At 39.6% G+C, this 13,244-nt stretch overlaps 1 protein-coding gene across 1 annotated transcript in view; it reads left to right on the top strand.

Moving 5' to 3' along the window:
- The first annotated feature begins 318 nt into the window (after positions 1-318).
- The window catches only part of LOC139376934 (myomesin-2-like), a 38,549-nt gene continuing 25,623 nt past the window's right edge, over positions 319-13,244 (top strand). The window contains exons 1-10 of the mRNA XM_071119946.1: positions 319-1,698; positions 4,080-4,191; positions 6,445-6,502; positions 7,076-7,230; positions 8,907-8,993; positions 10,283-10,371; positions 10,865-10,915; positions 11,568-11,732; positions 11,853-12,014; positions 12,937-13,078. Coding sequence (XP_070976047.1) covers positions 4,100-4,191; positions 6,445-6,502; positions 7,076-7,230; positions 8,907-8,993; positions 10,283-10,371; positions 10,865-10,915; positions 11,568-11,732; positions 11,853-12,014; positions 12,937-13,078 — 1,001 coding nt within the window. The 5' untranslated portion in view covers positions 319-1,698; positions 4,080-4,099. The remainder of the gene's footprint in view (positions 1,699-4,079; positions 4,192-6,444; positions 6,503-7,075; positions 7,231-8,906; positions 8,994-10,282; positions 10,372-10,864; positions 10,916-11,567; positions 11,733-11,852; positions 12,015-12,936; positions 13,079-13,244) is intronic.

Here is a 13,244-nt window from a genome sequence, read left to right as displayed (position 1 = left end):
GTTGTGTAAAGAGTGTCCCGAGCACGGTCTCGTGTAGAAAATTGAAGCCACGCAAGATCATGTGAGAAGTGCAATGGAGCAAGCAACGTCTGACACCTGACACCAATGTAATGAAACAGCAAGGAGCAGGTCTCGAACCCTCAACCTTCTAGTCCGAAATCCAGCGCGCTATCGACTGTGCCCCAAAAGCATGCTCAAGCGGCAGAGTCGATATCCGCGCTGAAAACCCCAGGGTCGTTACAATACTTTTGAGAAGATGGGAAACTCCATTAGAAATGTATTAGGGCACGCTTCCCATGCGTCGTCAATGGGCCGCGCAGTGCATTCTGGGACAAGATCACCTCTTCAAGGAGTGAATGGAGTCAATTGGGCGCAAGCTAAAAAAAAAACAACAACCTTAGCACGCATTTCGTGAACAAGAAGTATAACATTACAAATATTTTCCGAGATGTGAGATAATTAATGTGTTCTATGTAATGCCGTATAGGTTTGGAATCGTGAGATTTGAGAAGGGATTTGCGTGACGATTAGTTAGCAACTCTGTGACGCAGCATGACAACCTGGTTGACGGTCTGCTTGGTGGGGCGTTACATGTATCTTTGTAACAGGCAGCCTGTATGGTAGTTAACCAGACTTTACTTTTCGTAGCTGTGTAGGAGAATTTAAGCAGCAGGTTAGGATAATTAACGTATCAGGCTAGGATAATTAGGTGAAGGTTAGGAAAAGGGTTAGGGTTTGCTAAAATGCAAAACAAGTAAACCTTAGACGTCAATTTGAAATAAACTGTAATCCATCTCGCCATGAACCATATATACCCCACAGGCGCGCATACTCGCCACGAATATTAAACACAGACTTCTATCATGACGTTACACTGGGCCACACAGTTGAGTAAAAAAACAACAAACAAAAACGTTTTAATGTTTATTGCAATTGCATTTATCTCTTTAATATTTCTATAACAAATGGGCAGGCTTTGCATACATTTTGTACAATGTTATTTATGACAGAAGGCTATGAATGAGCAGTTATTGTTTTAATTTAAGCTAACTAATAGATGAATAATGTTTGCATAAAGCTAACAAGCTGTGTGACATTGCCTCTGATCTGGGGCTATTGGCAGGAATAGCCTAGCCTAGGAATATACACTGTTGACTCCTAACCCAATCTCCCGTTAAAAATAGTGCTGGCTACAGTTCAGGTTTCAGGGTATGTCTTAAGGTTCCGTCTTGGTTCCTTCAGTTGAGCATAGAGCAAAACAAGAATGCATTAAGATAGCCTAACGCTAAAATAAATATTACAAATATTACAATTATTTGAAATTCTTACAATTGTAGCGTAGGCCTATTCATGAAATAGAGGCTAGAGTTGAAAGAAGTATGACATTTAAATTAAGTAAACTGGACACATTGTGCTCAGGCCAAATTTGGTAAATATTGCAAAATGGAATAAATGTTTTATAACCTATACAGTGAGCAAAGAAGCGCCGACACTGCATGATATGTAGCCTAGCCTACTGCAAGTAAGAAATGATGTTGAGGGTTGATGTAAAAGCTATATATAGTCATATGCCTATCCATAAATGGGATGCTGAGAGTTGCTGCACTCTGTGGGTCATTTTTTGTTTTCATCAGCGAGTGACTTCCAAGTGTGTTACGGCTGACCCACCTCTGCTTTCAACTCGTGTAATCTCTTGGGGTAAGTCAGGCCTATTATTGCCTTCCCTTACAGATTCCTTGATTTTTCCGACAGGTGCTGATTTGAGAAATGTGCGCTTGGGACTTGTTTATATCGGAATGTGGTGATGTATTAGTCCAATTGCCTAATTAGTGCCTACTGCCTAGACCTTGACGTGACATAAAATTATATTATCTAGCAATATTCCTTTTAATATTTTTGGGGACTTGTATTATTGATCTCATAATGTTGCTCTGATGGCATGCTAATAAATCAGTTTATATGGACTTTTAAAAGTCATTCTATAAAAAAAGAGCTGACTATATGTCTGCTATATGCAGAGAAATGTGGCTCAGGAGTTCAAGTGTCAAGGGGTTGATATATCTGGTGCTTGAATGTCTGATGTTAAGCACTTTTGCTTTATACTTGAGAAGTATTCTAACTATAATTTAGCTCAACCTGGCAGATACATGAATATAGGGAATAGGATAGAAAAGTCAAAAAGCTAATTCCTGTTATTTGATTCTAAACCTATTTAAATTGTTGAGATGCATTATGCAACTGTGTACGATTGTGGGAATTTAAGGCTGTCATAGGCCCATAGAAATGACAACTATGTCCATATTCAAAGAACGTATTCAAAACTAACGCCTTGATCACACCTACAGAGTCTTACGCAAAATGGTGCGCTGCATCATCAGGATATGTGTGCAACAAAAGTTAATAATTCTGCTTCTGCTACCTGCTACCATTCTGCTGTCTGTCAAGCCATCTACGCATACAGTTTGACGCATACGTTAGATAAATCCAATGTGTGCACCACACAGAACGCACTGCAACTGCCTCTGCAGCGTAATGCTGAAAGGCAAACGCAGCATCCAATTGGAAATTAATGTACTTCTGGGGTACCAGAATGCAATGACACTGTCGGTGTGATCGAGGCATAAGTTTATGTCCTGCCACTTAAACAACTTGCAAGTGCTCAGATTGTTCTTGTGTCTGTTAATATTCAATCTGCTACAGCAATAGGCTTCACGGGTTAGTATGTTTTATTTAACACCATATCATTTGTGAAATATACATTGAACCCCTTCATATGTTATACGTGTCTTAATGACGTTCAGATTGTAGTATTGTATGAATAACTGGAATAACTGAACATTCATGGAACCTTTATTTGCCAGTTAACTAGCTCTAGTTCCATTACATCAGAACAGGGACCATCTCTTCTACCCATTACTCAGACTGTTCCATTACATCAGAACAGGGGCCATCTCTTCTACCCATTACTCAGACTGTTCCATTACATCAGAACAGGTGTTATCTCTCCTACCCATAACTCAGACTGTTCCATTACATCAGAACAGGGGCCATGTCTTCTACCCATTACTCAGACTGTTCCATTACATCAGAACAGGGGCCATCTCTTCTACCCATAACTCAGACTGTTCCATTACATCCGAACAGGTGTTATCTCTCCTACCCATAACTCAGACTGTTCCATTACATCAGAACAGGTGTTATCTCTCCTACCCATAACTCAGACTGTTCCATTACATCAGAACAGGTGTTATCTCTCCTACCCATAACTCAGACTGTTCCATTACATCAGATCAGGGGCCATCTCTTCTACCCATAACTCAGACTGTTCCATTACATCCGAACAGGTGTTATCTCTCCTACCCATAACTCAGACTGTTCCATTACATCAGAACAGGTGTTATCTCTCCTACCCATAACTCAGACTGTTCCATTACATCAGAACAGGTGTTATCTCTCCTACCCATAACTCAGACTCTTCCATTACATCAGAACAGGGGCCATCTCTTCTACCCATAACTCAGACTGTTCCATTACATCAGAACAGGTGTTATCTCTCCTACCCATAACTCAGACTGTTCCATTGCATCAGAACAGGTATTATCTCTCCTACCCATAACTCAGACTGTTCCATTACATCAGAACAGGTGTTATCTCTCCTACCCATAACTCAGACTGTTCCATTACATCAGAACAGGCACAATGTTTCCCCTTGCACTGCAGGTTTGATGGAATTTGACCCCCAGTGTCTGTAACCTCACAGGCACTAATACCAACGATTTTTACAAGTAAACCAAGATAGACCACAGCCTGTCGTTTCCAATGGGAACAAATTAGTGAATATCTGTCTCATTGTGCTAATACCTAAGGACATACTGTACTGCATATTGTACTGCATATTGTGCCTTGAAATGCATCAGTGGATCAAAAAGCCAGAAGAGCCATGGATCCGTTGCATTGCATTGTAAAACTACATTAACATGGTTTGTTGCTGTCATACAACTACTATATGTCTATTGGTAGCCATTATATTACTATTAGCCAATATAATACAGTATGTGTGTTTGTCATTTCAATCACAGGTCATTAAAAGTGATCAACTATGGCTGCAACAGTTGCCAGACACAAGCACGTGTACGTATGCCACGACTGCCACAGTGCACAGTCTAAGGTTGTAGCAAAGCAGTATACAAGGTAAGGAAGATGGGCCCATAGGAATCCTATGCTTCATTTGAAACGTTTACACAGGCAACCCAATTTTGACGAATCAGACCTGCTCTGAAAAAGATCTGATGTGAAAAGATCTGATGTGATTGGTCAAAAGACAATTAGTGAAAAAAAGATCAGAATTAGGCTGCCTGTGTAAATGTAGCTCATGTGGTTTGGAAACTGGTGGCCAGATTTACAATTTTTTTGCACAGGAGTATAATAAGCACCTGCTATTTACCAGAGCGAATAATGCATTTAAATGGTAGAGCTTATTTAGCATATTTAGATTCAATGTAAATTAAGACAGTTAACTGTTTTTCCTCTACTATTTGTTTCTGGTATTTATTCCCCTCTGAGGATAAAGCACTGGTGTAAATACATAAATTATATCTGGCCCCGGGTGTACAGTTTCAAATGGCAGTTAGTGTATTCAGCTGGGCTTTTAACAGTGGGTAAGTTTACACCTGGAGAGAGCACTTGTAACTCACTAACATGTTGGTTCCCTGCTAATTGCCTAATCTCATGTAACTATGCAACCATCCTACTGCTATTACATCACTGGATCACATTCTCTTCTGTAAACTGGAGACACATGCTACACTGTCTTGCAATTTGTATTTGTATTTATTATGGATAACCATTAGCTGCTGCTAATGCAGCTGCCAATGTACAATGAACGGTTTTCTCTGTAATACACCTTTAACTTATTTGCCTTCAACGAGGGGTGTGTTTATTTGTGCGTTGTGTATTGATCAACAGTGGCTCAGTTGGTAGACCATGGTCCTTGCAACGCCAGGGTTGTGGGTTTGATTCCCATGGGGTACCAGTAAGGCTGGTACCCCAAGGTTCACAAAATCATTTTAGACCCAAGCCACCCCCTGTACCCGGACTTTGAACGACTCCCCTTTGGGCGCAGATACAGGGCACCGCTCAGCAGGAAAAACAGAACTTGACAATCATTTGTGCCATGTGTGATATCCCTCCTAAATAGCTCGGGCTAATGTTCCTAATGACTCAGTAAGGCCAGCAGGTTAGTCTTTTTTTATTTTTTATGTTTTATTGGTATGTAACTGTTATGAAAGTTGTATTGTCAATTTTGTTTTGTATTTAAACGCCTCTTTAAACATGACACTGCAACAAAATTTCCCCATGGGGACAATAAAGTCAGTAATTAAGTAAGAAAATATATGCAGTCACTGCTGTAAATTGCTCGGAATAAGAGGGTCTGCTTAATGACAAATGTAAAAAAAAATCTATGTCAGTACTAGAGACAGGACACTCACATTAGTTTGTACATATGTAGAGTGTTTGATCACCCTGTTGCAGGAGAACTTTCCTGCAATGCAAAACATTTAAAAATTGCAGTGTAGTTGAAGTTTGAAAAGGCTTCTGAAGTTTGTAATTTCCTCTTTGAAATATAGTATAGATACAAACGTATGTGGACACCCCTTCAAAATAGTGGATTTGGCTATTTTAGCTGCACCTGTTGCTGACAGGTGAATACAATTGAGCACACAGCCATGCAATCTCCATAAACAAACATTGGCTGTAGAATGCCCCATACTGAAGAGCTCAGTGACTTTCAACGTGGCACCGCAGCTCAGCTGCGAAGTGGTATGCCACACAAGCTCACAAAACGGGACTGTGCTGACCTAGTGCTGAATAGCGTAGCGCGTAACAGTCATCTGTCCTCGGTTGCAACACTCACTACCGATTTTGTCAGGTATGCACAGACTGATGATTCATCCCCAAGAAATAGTACACTAGATAATCTGACAGAAATGTAATCAGAATTCTGTCAACATGAAGCTATTTTGAAAAACCCGCAATAACATCTGCTAAATATGTGATTATATTTTATTAGAGAGAGGGCTTTTGATGCAAATGAAGGGCTTTTTAGCTTTACAACAATATTTACTCAGCAATGAGCTGATTATTGAAATGTAGAGAAGATGCTTACTGTATGTATGGCACATCCTTTAGTTGTTATGGTTGTTATGGTTGTTATGGTTGTTATGGTTAGACTTAACATAGATGTTTTTTGTGGTGCTTAGAGACTTTTCACTGCGGTGAGCCTTACTTAATGTAGATTTGGTCCTAAATGCTTGTTTGCTTGAACATAATTAGCTGCTTACACTTGTTTATGTTGACTTCATAAATGCCCAACAAATAGTGAACTTGGAATTGCTTTTACGTTTTGTAAATTATGCTTTGACTATGTCTGTTTTGTTTATATAGCTCTGAGGTTGTGGAGGACGATTATCATCACAAACAAGAAACAAGAATCCAGGGAGTGGTAAGGTCCTTATCTGTCTTGTTGGGAGATGTCACCATAATTAAAAATGTATTTTGAAAAAGACAAGCGGAAATATTTAGTATCAGATCGGAAAAAGACTTGTTCTCTTTTCACCATATTGAGCCAAACCGTACTGTACAGGCTCCGATATTTTCTTTTCACATTATCCTCTCAAGCGCGGTTCGAGCAACTACAGGTGTAGGATCTTAATTTGATCACCCTGTTGCAGGAGAATTTTCAGGAAATGTAAAACTTGTAGTGTATTTTAGGTTTAAAAAGACTTGTGAAGTTTGTAATTTCAATTTGCTGACTTGATTTCCCCTTGTGATTTTTTTATCCATTAATTATAATCCATGTAATAATTCAAATGTCCTGTTGCTGCAGGATTATTTTCCTGTTGTAGCAAACTGGCTCAGATTAAGATCCTACATCTGTATGGTGGATGCATAAACAGGCAGGCGCAGTACAGGTCGCCTCAGCTCAGCTTGGCTCAGTATGGTGAAAAGGATATTGATGAAAACTTAATGAGGTTTCATATACTGTAAAAATGTCACATTTACATATTGTCTTCAGGTGCGGAAGAAGATGGTTGAGAAGTACGTTCGTGAGGAGTCTATGATAAGGGGTCCTCAATTCCTGACCACACTCCGATCCCATACCGTTTGGGAGCACACTCCTGTGAAACTATATTGTACGGTCGAGGGTTACCCTACCCCACTTGTGAAATGGTAAGGATTCAGTCTAAGTTGTTTATCTATGGATATCAAATGGTATTGTATTGGTGTACACTCTTAGGAAAAAAAGGTTCCAAAAGGGTTCTACAGCTGTCCCCATAGGATAACCCCTTTTGGTTGTAGGTAGAACCCTTTTCGGTTCCAGGTAGATCTATTTTGTGTTCCATGTAAAACCCTCTGTGGAAAGGGTTCTAAATGGAACCAAAAGGATTCTACCTGGAACCAATAAGGGCTCTTCAAACGGTTCTCCTATGGGAACAGCCAAAGAACCCTTTAAGGATCTAGACAGCACCTTTTATTCTAAGAGTGTAGCACAAAGGGAAAACTGTTCCCCTGGTGCTATTCTCACATTCCCTCTATGGGAGTGAAATAATGGTCAATGTTTTACAGATGATTGATGGTGTTTGATTTCAGTTGAGGCTAAGATGTCAGCATAGTTAAACTTGTCACTGTCTCTGTAGAAATGTGTTTTGTTCTCCATTCCTGAGATTTGACTCATTGATAAACAGGGTGAAATTGTAGATACATTTAGGTATCTGCTATAGGTACCTGCTACCACTTTAGGTACCTGCAAAGGTACAGACTGATTACACAGTCTATAGAAATGTTTGTGGTCTTACGAACATCCTTAAAAACGTACGTGCTGGGCTAAAGAAGTAAACTTGTAAATAACAGAGAGGCCTGCACACTGAATATGCTCCCAATTTACCAGCTTTATTTATTTAACCTTTATTTGATCAGGGAGTCATGATGAGACCAAGGTCTCTTTTACAGACGAGCCATGAATGACATAAATGACAGAAAATACACACATCAAAATATAAATACAAAATGCAAGCAGAAAGTAGAACATGGTCATAAAAAACAAACACATTCATCAGTAATAAGGTCCTTAATCAGCATTCTAAATCACCCTAGAGGCACCAGAACATCACATTCATCAGTAATAAGGTCCTTAATCAGCATTCTAAATCACCCTAGAGGCACCAGAACATCACATTCATCAGTAATAAGGTCCTTAATCAGCATTCTAAATCACCCTAGAGGCACCAGAACATCACATTCATCAGTAACAAGGTCCTCAATCAGCATTCTGAATCACCCTAGAGGCACCAGAACATCACATTCATCAGTAATAAGGTCGTCATTCAACCTTCTGAATCACCCTAGAGGCACCAGAACATCACATTCATCAGTAATAAGGTCCTTAATCAGCATTCTAAATCACCCTAGAGGCACCAGAACATCACATTCATCAGTAATAAGGTCCTCAATCAGCATTCTGAATCACCCTAGAGGCACCAGAACATCACATTCATCAGTAATAAGGTCCTCAGTCAACCTTCTGAATCACCCTAGAGGCACCAGAACATCACATTCATCAGTAATAAGGTCGTCATTCAACCTTCTGAATCACCCTAGAGGCACCAGAGCATCACATTTAAGAACATTTAGAAGATTGTTCCACAAATAAGATACAAGAAAAACTAAAAACTGATGTACCTAACTCAGTAGAGACCAAAGGAATTTCCAGAGTAGCATATTCAGTGAGCTAGCCTCTCTGGTAATACACAGTCTGATCACAATATTCTGCACACGTGGTCACTTTTGTGTTACCACATCCAACTGAAAGATTCACCATCAACCACTTCTACTTGATTTCTCTCCAGGTATAAAGATGGTGTCAGCATTGACATGTCATCAATTAAATACAATGTGCAGGACAATGTTGGAATTCATACCCTGGAGATTGCCAAGTAAGTTATTCTCATGGTAGGATTTTTTTGGGTTTACCAGCTATAGCTAATCTATGTGTTTCAGACATTAGGAGGCACAATGGATGCACACCGTCAGTGGTAAAACAATGAGAGAAAGCACATGTTCTCATTGATTTGAGTTGTTTATTATTTAGATCCATTTGTCCACAAAACATTATCCCATCACGGTAGCTTATCACGGCCATTTAAAAAATCTGATACAATATCATGACTTTGCTTTTGGAACATTGGGGATTTTCACTGTGGCCTCCCTGCATTTCACTCACAATCCCAGTGTTTAATGTTAACTTAATTAACACACGAGTGCCCACAAAAGGGAGTCTTGTGAATGGTGGAGCTATAGCTGTGGAGCTTTTCCAATTTAGTCAAAAGCCCTCTTGGGCGCCGCCCTCATCTTGAGGACTCGTCAGCTGTTCATTGCGAAGTGCTGAGCTCTGTGTCATTGGATCTTGGAGCTCCTTAAAGAGCACTGCATCCCCTCGCTGTCAGAGTGTCAGGGGCACCAAGGCTAGATCCCCTCTCAAGTCTCAAAGCACTTTTTGCCTCTCCAAATCAAAATGAAAGGTCTCAATAAAGAAATGCCACTCTGTATTCTCCCAGTGTTCAAACCCTTTCACACTCAAAGAGAACAACCGTGGTTTGGAGACAGAGAGGGAAAGTGAGTGTGGACAGCTTTAAAATAGTGTGTGCAAGGTCAAGGTCTGATATCTGTCACTATTCTCAGCCTTCTCTCCCCCCTTGAATCTTCAGATGTTTGCCATTCATGTTTAAAAGCCTCTCATGTTGAATATCTCCTGAAGAATTCATGGACTTGTTTTTTTCTTCGTCCCCTGCATAGAATTATTCTCCTGTCCTGAGTTCAAAACATTTGATAATGTCTGCCATGATCTTGAGTGTGTGGTTCTAGAGGTCAAGATACGACGCTAGAAAAGTATTTAAATGTTCTGTATTTATTTGCTGTGCAATATTGTGCATTAATAGAGCCATAAAAACATTTCAAATGAGGACCGTGTCTTGATATTTCACAGTATTGATTTTAGTCAACAGCAATTTGCATAATCTACATGATTTATCATCCTTTGAAAGTTTACCATCCTGTAAATTCAACTCATGAAATTATGTTTGGTGGTTAGTAAATTAATCAAAAATAAATAATAAATCCACAAACAAAAATAAATAGATAAAAGTCTAAGCCTTAAGTATTGCTGAGATGTTTATGTTTGTTCATGTACAGTTTCCAATATGTATTCTTCCGGTATTCACTATAGGTGTGAAACTGATGACACTGCGCAGTACACTGCTATGGCTGGTAACATTCATGGACAGGTCTCTACTCAAGCCTCTGTCATTGTCAAGAGTAAGTCTGCAAAGGCAAAAACAGACAGTATACATGTTTTGTCAATGCATTGTTTTTAATATAATGCTTATTTAAACAGCCAATCAGCAGTGGACACAATAATAAAGCATACTCCCCACTACTGTTGCGGTAAAAAGTTGAGGGATGGGGCTGGAGAAATGTAACATCTCCCCAATTCATAGACAGAGCTATGGATGCAAGGACTGAACATCCATGAAATCACAATTATAGTTTTAACCACGTTTTGAAACATTGGCGTAAAACAAGATTATATTTTGGGTTCTGATGGGGTACGACAGTTAAACTAAGCTCATGAGGCAATTAGAAGTTATATATACTTATAAGTCCAAACATTTATGGAGCAACTGCTGATTGCCCCTTTTAAATGGAAAGCGTATGTGTAATTATTTGATTTATACCATAATCGTACAACATGATGGTGTATTGTATTGTTGCATAGTTATTGTGTGTGTATAATATGTCTGTTCTGCAGGGATCAGAGAAGAAGGACATTCATCTTCCTATGCATGGCTTCCTTACACAAGTAAGTCCACCCAACACAACTGTCCTGTGTATTCTCTCTGATACTTTAATTTATCCTCTGAGTAGATTCTGAGCACCGTTGAGGCAAATCCAATCACTGGGGATTGCTTGAATAGGGCCTCATTCTTCTTGAATTGTAAAGATGTAGCCTACATACGAATCAATGTACTCAACACAACAATGTGTTGTACTATAGTGAGAGACAAACATAAACTACTGTAGAAGGTATATCAATTCAAACATGCTTTGTTAGAAGAATGTTGTTTTTGATTTATTTCCAAATGTTTGATGTGCTTGATACCGTTCCATTAATTCCATTCCAGCCATTACAATGAACCTGTCCTCCTATAACTCCGTCCACCAGCCTCCTCTGGTATATATTAATCACAACACCAGTTGCCCTTTTGTCTTCTTTAAAAAGAGAATAGGAGACAGAGAGTGCTATTTAAGTGGTATGAATATGCTGAGGTACATAGATCGTTTTTGTCAGACTGTCACAATATCTTTAGAATAATTCAGAGCGCTCACTCTCTTTCAAAGTGTATGTAATTGCATGGTTGCAGAAAATAATTGTGATCATGGTGCTCTATAATGATGTTACTGAAATAGAGTCATAATACTGTAAGTATGTCCTCCTTTACTGTCTTCTGCAGTTCCCATGTTGCCGGAGATCAAATACACCAAGATCAACATCACCTTCCTGGAGACTTTTGGCTCGGTCTTTGGAACAGAGGGAGACACAGTCACCTTGGCCGCCACAACGACCGCTACTCCTAACCTAACCAATCTGCAGCCTGAAGCTCAATGGTTCAGAGACGGTATCACATTTTCTCTTACGATCATAACGCTCTCAATAACCGACGATTTACTAGGCCAGTTTTGTAACTTCAGCTACTGACAGGTTCTCACTTTTTAATGTTGCTGTTTTTTTGTGTCAGATCATCGGCTGTCAGACTCCAAGTGGGTGAAGATAGAGTCTGCTAGAGGCGAGACCAAGCTGACCCTGCCTCACCTGAACAAGGATGATGAGGGTGTCTACTCACTCCGTATGGTTACAAAGGGGGGAGATGCGGTCCACAGTGCATTTGTTTCCTGTGCAGGTAAAACAACAACTAACTTTGAGAATTGTAGCCAGGGGCGCAACTTTCACTGGTGACGGGGGGACGTCCCCAACTAACTTCTGAAATTGCATTTTTGTCCCCCCCAGTTTTATCATTGGAATGTGATACAAAACAAGGCAACGGTTTGCTTTAGGACCATGCGGACGCCTCCAAGCGGTCGGGTAGGCTGTTTGGACTGTTTATCCGACTGGATAAAAAAAATATATATATCTAAAACCAAAGTTGCGCCCCTGTTTGTAGCTATACCCCCTCTGTGTGTACCAGCAATGCAGCTACTTTAAAAATTGTAGTGTCAGTAATATTCTGATATCTTTCAAAAAAGCTGATTTGGTCCTTTGATGGTTCTGTTCACAGGGACTTTCAGGTATTGTGTGATTCAAAGCCATATATTTACAGTTAGGCCAACTTTTAGAATAGAGAGTGAAGCCAACTTTTGGAATATCATTTTTGAATTTTGAATTTTTGAATTTTGAATGTTTTTCTAGTTCTAGACATTCAGTTAGTATTGTTTAAATATTCCCCATGTAATGTCAATGGGGAGCTAACATGGCTGCCATATAATTTTATAGTGTCATGTAAATGCATCACAATTCATAAACCGCATTGGCCCAACTCGCTAAATACAGGGTTGTCAGTAGTCACAACAGCCAAAAGTCAAAATTGGCTATATTGTAAAAATTCATGAATTCAAAAATGTGCTTTTTGGTCTTAATTGAAGGTTAGGGTTAGGCATATGGTTAATGTTAGGGTTAGGTCAGATTTAAAGAAAATAAACTGTAGAAATAAGCGGTGTTTAGCCATTTGTGGATGTAGTAACTAGTGACGACCTTAATAATTGGCTATGGCATGATGTACTTTGACAGAGTATGAAGATGTGACTTGCTTTTTGTCCCTGTGTCAGATGGTCCTCCCCCAGTGCCTGGAGCTCCAGGTGCCCCTATGGACATCAAGATCCATGACGCCAACAGAGATTATGTCATCGTGTCCTGGAAGCCTCCCAACACCACCACTGAAGGCCCCATCATCGGATACTTTGTAGATAGGTAACGGAAGGTGTTGAAATGGGAATCTAATGTGAATATTTCCTGCTACTTTTTCCAGATGCCATGATCTGACCAGGAAAAACATCAGGAACCCGTTATATACTTTCATTTTCTTCTTCTTCTTATAATCACATAACAATCTAGGCTCCAAAATTGGAGACAAATC

The sequence above is a fragment of the Oncorhynchus clarkii genome, chromosome 20 (assembly GCF_045791955.1).
Source record: "Oncorhynchus clarkii lewisi isolate Uvic-CL-2024 chromosome 20, UVic_Ocla_1.0, whole genome shotgun sequence".
NCBI lineage: Eukaryota > Metazoa > Chordata > Actinopteri > Salmoniformes > Salmonidae > Oncorhynchus > Oncorhynchus clarkii.
Note: the sequence above shows the minus strand (reverse complement) of the source record. Positions and strands in the feature narration are given on the sequence as shown.